This window comes from Condylura cristata, unplaced genomic scaffold (assembly GCF_000260355.1).
Source record: "Condylura cristata isolate star-nosed mole 26May11 unplaced genomic scaffold, ConCri1.0 scaffold00001, whole genome shotgun sequence".
Taxonomy (NCBI): domain Eukaryota; kingdom Metazoa; phylum Chordata; class Mammalia; order Eulipotyphla; family Talpidae; genus Condylura; species Condylura cristata.
In genome coordinates, this window is record NW_004567102.1 from 3,419,684 (window position 1) to 3,421,487 (window position 1,804).

Sequence of the window (1,804 nt, forward strand, 5' to 3'; positions counted from 1 at the left end):
AAAAAAAAACAGACTTGGAGGTATGAGAGTGAGCTATGATTAAAAAAACAGACTTGGAGGTATGAGAGTGAGCTATGATTATCTAAAGGGAAAGTATTCAAAGCAGAGGGAACGACGCACACAAAACAAAACAAAAAACAAAAACACCAAGACAGGCATGAACCTAGCAAGTTCAAGAAACAGTTAAGATGCCATTGTGGAACCAAGAATAGGACGTAGAGTCAGAAGTAACAAGAGTAGGTGCGGAAGCAGGTTCATTAGTCCTTTTAGGTCACTGTAAGGATTTCAGCCTTTACCCTAAGTGAACTAGATACTCTTGAACAGAGGAGTGACATGTCTCACAATTCACCTGTTCTGAAAATAGGTAACAGGGGTTGAGGATATAACCAGGGAGGTTACAAAAATCCATGTGAGAGATGATGGTGGCTTGGAATAGGGTGATAGAAGTTGGTAGAAGTAGGGATGATGGGAAGTGGGTTGATAGGGCAAACGTGGATAGAAAAAAGGTTTGCAGTGGTAGGGGTTTGGTGGTGTAGTGCCCTGGTGGCACAAGGTGTTAATGAGCTGCACTATGAAGCTGTCTGCAGCCCTGGCAGCATGAGTGATCTCCCGTCAGGGAGCTGACCCACATGGGCAGCAGACCCCTCCTGTGTCACGGGCTGCTCCCCTCAGCAGTGTATTTCAGTAGCTCTGCCTGTTCTGCTCCCAGTCTGTCTCTGGTGAGTCCTCTCACTTCCTGTACCTCTGGCCTGTACCCCAGTTCTTGAATGCATAAATAATTTTTTTTTTCTAAAGGTATGAGAGCAAGGAAGTCTAGCAGGACTGCTAATGTTTGGCTTGAGTGACAGCAAGACTAAGTCAGGGAGAGCAATGGAGGGAGCAGGTTTGGGGTACAGAGTATGTTAACGCTGAGAGGTCTGTTAGGCCTCGATTTCCACTTAGAAAATAAGTAGAATTGGCACTTGACTATGAGACTGGAGTTTAAGGAGAGGGCTGGACCGGAGATGGACTCTCGATAGTCATCAGTACAGATTGTATGTAACACTGTGAGTCTCACTTGTGGTGACGAAGTTAGAGGAGAGCAGTTTGGGCAAAAGAACACGGAAAGAAGGCTATGTAAGAGAAGTTAAGTGAAAAAAGAATTTCAACCAAGTAGACAAGTAGGCTAAAATAATGTTTATTTACAGTTTAATCAGAGGAAAATGCCTATTGGGTTTGACTCAGGCCATCCTCATGGCAGAAACTGGGCTGGTGTTGGGGATCACCTGATAGAAGCAGAATCTCGTTTTCCCCCCACCAGGAGCATAGCATCAAGGTGCTGGAACTGGTCTCCACCATCTGGGACTCAGAGCTGCACGTCGCAGGCCTCAGACTCCTCAACAGCCTCCCACTGCCTGATTTTGTGCATCCACAGCTGCGACGGGTGATGCCTGCATTGATGGAGATCCTGCAGTCAGACTATATCCTGGCACAGGTGCTGTCTCCTGGCACACCACCCAGACCCTGCCTCGGGCCAGCCGTGGTGCGGTGACGTGTGTCATCCCTGCTTGGGCCTACACTCATCTGCCTGCTTATGCTTTCCTCTTTATTCAGTGACAAAACTTAATGTGTTTTAATATTAGGCAAAGTAACTTATGATGCCCTTGTCTTTACTCAGGTGCAAGCCATAAGACTGCTGAGCTACCTGGCACAGAAGCACGACCTTCTCTATGATATTCTCAACTGCCAGGTAGGAAAGGAACTGCAGAGGGCTGATGGGTGCCAGCTGGGAGAGGGTGAATCATGAATTCTCCAGACTGACTTA

The 1,804-nt window shown here is 47.0% G+C and overlaps 1 protein-coding gene across 1 annotated transcript in view; it reads left to right on the forward strand.

Annotated features, from left to right (window-relative positions):
* The window catches only part of ARMC12 (armadillo repeat containing 12), a 12,685-nt gene that overhangs the window by 8,523 nt on the left and 2,358 nt on the right, over positions 1-1,804 (forward strand). Inside the window, exons 4-5 of the mRNA XM_004673419.2 lie at positions 1,301-1,474; positions 1,658-1,729. Coding sequence (XP_004673476.1) covers positions 1,301-1,474; positions 1,658-1,729 — 246 coding nt within the window. The remainder of the gene's footprint in view (positions 1-1,300; positions 1,475-1,657; positions 1,730-1,804) is intronic.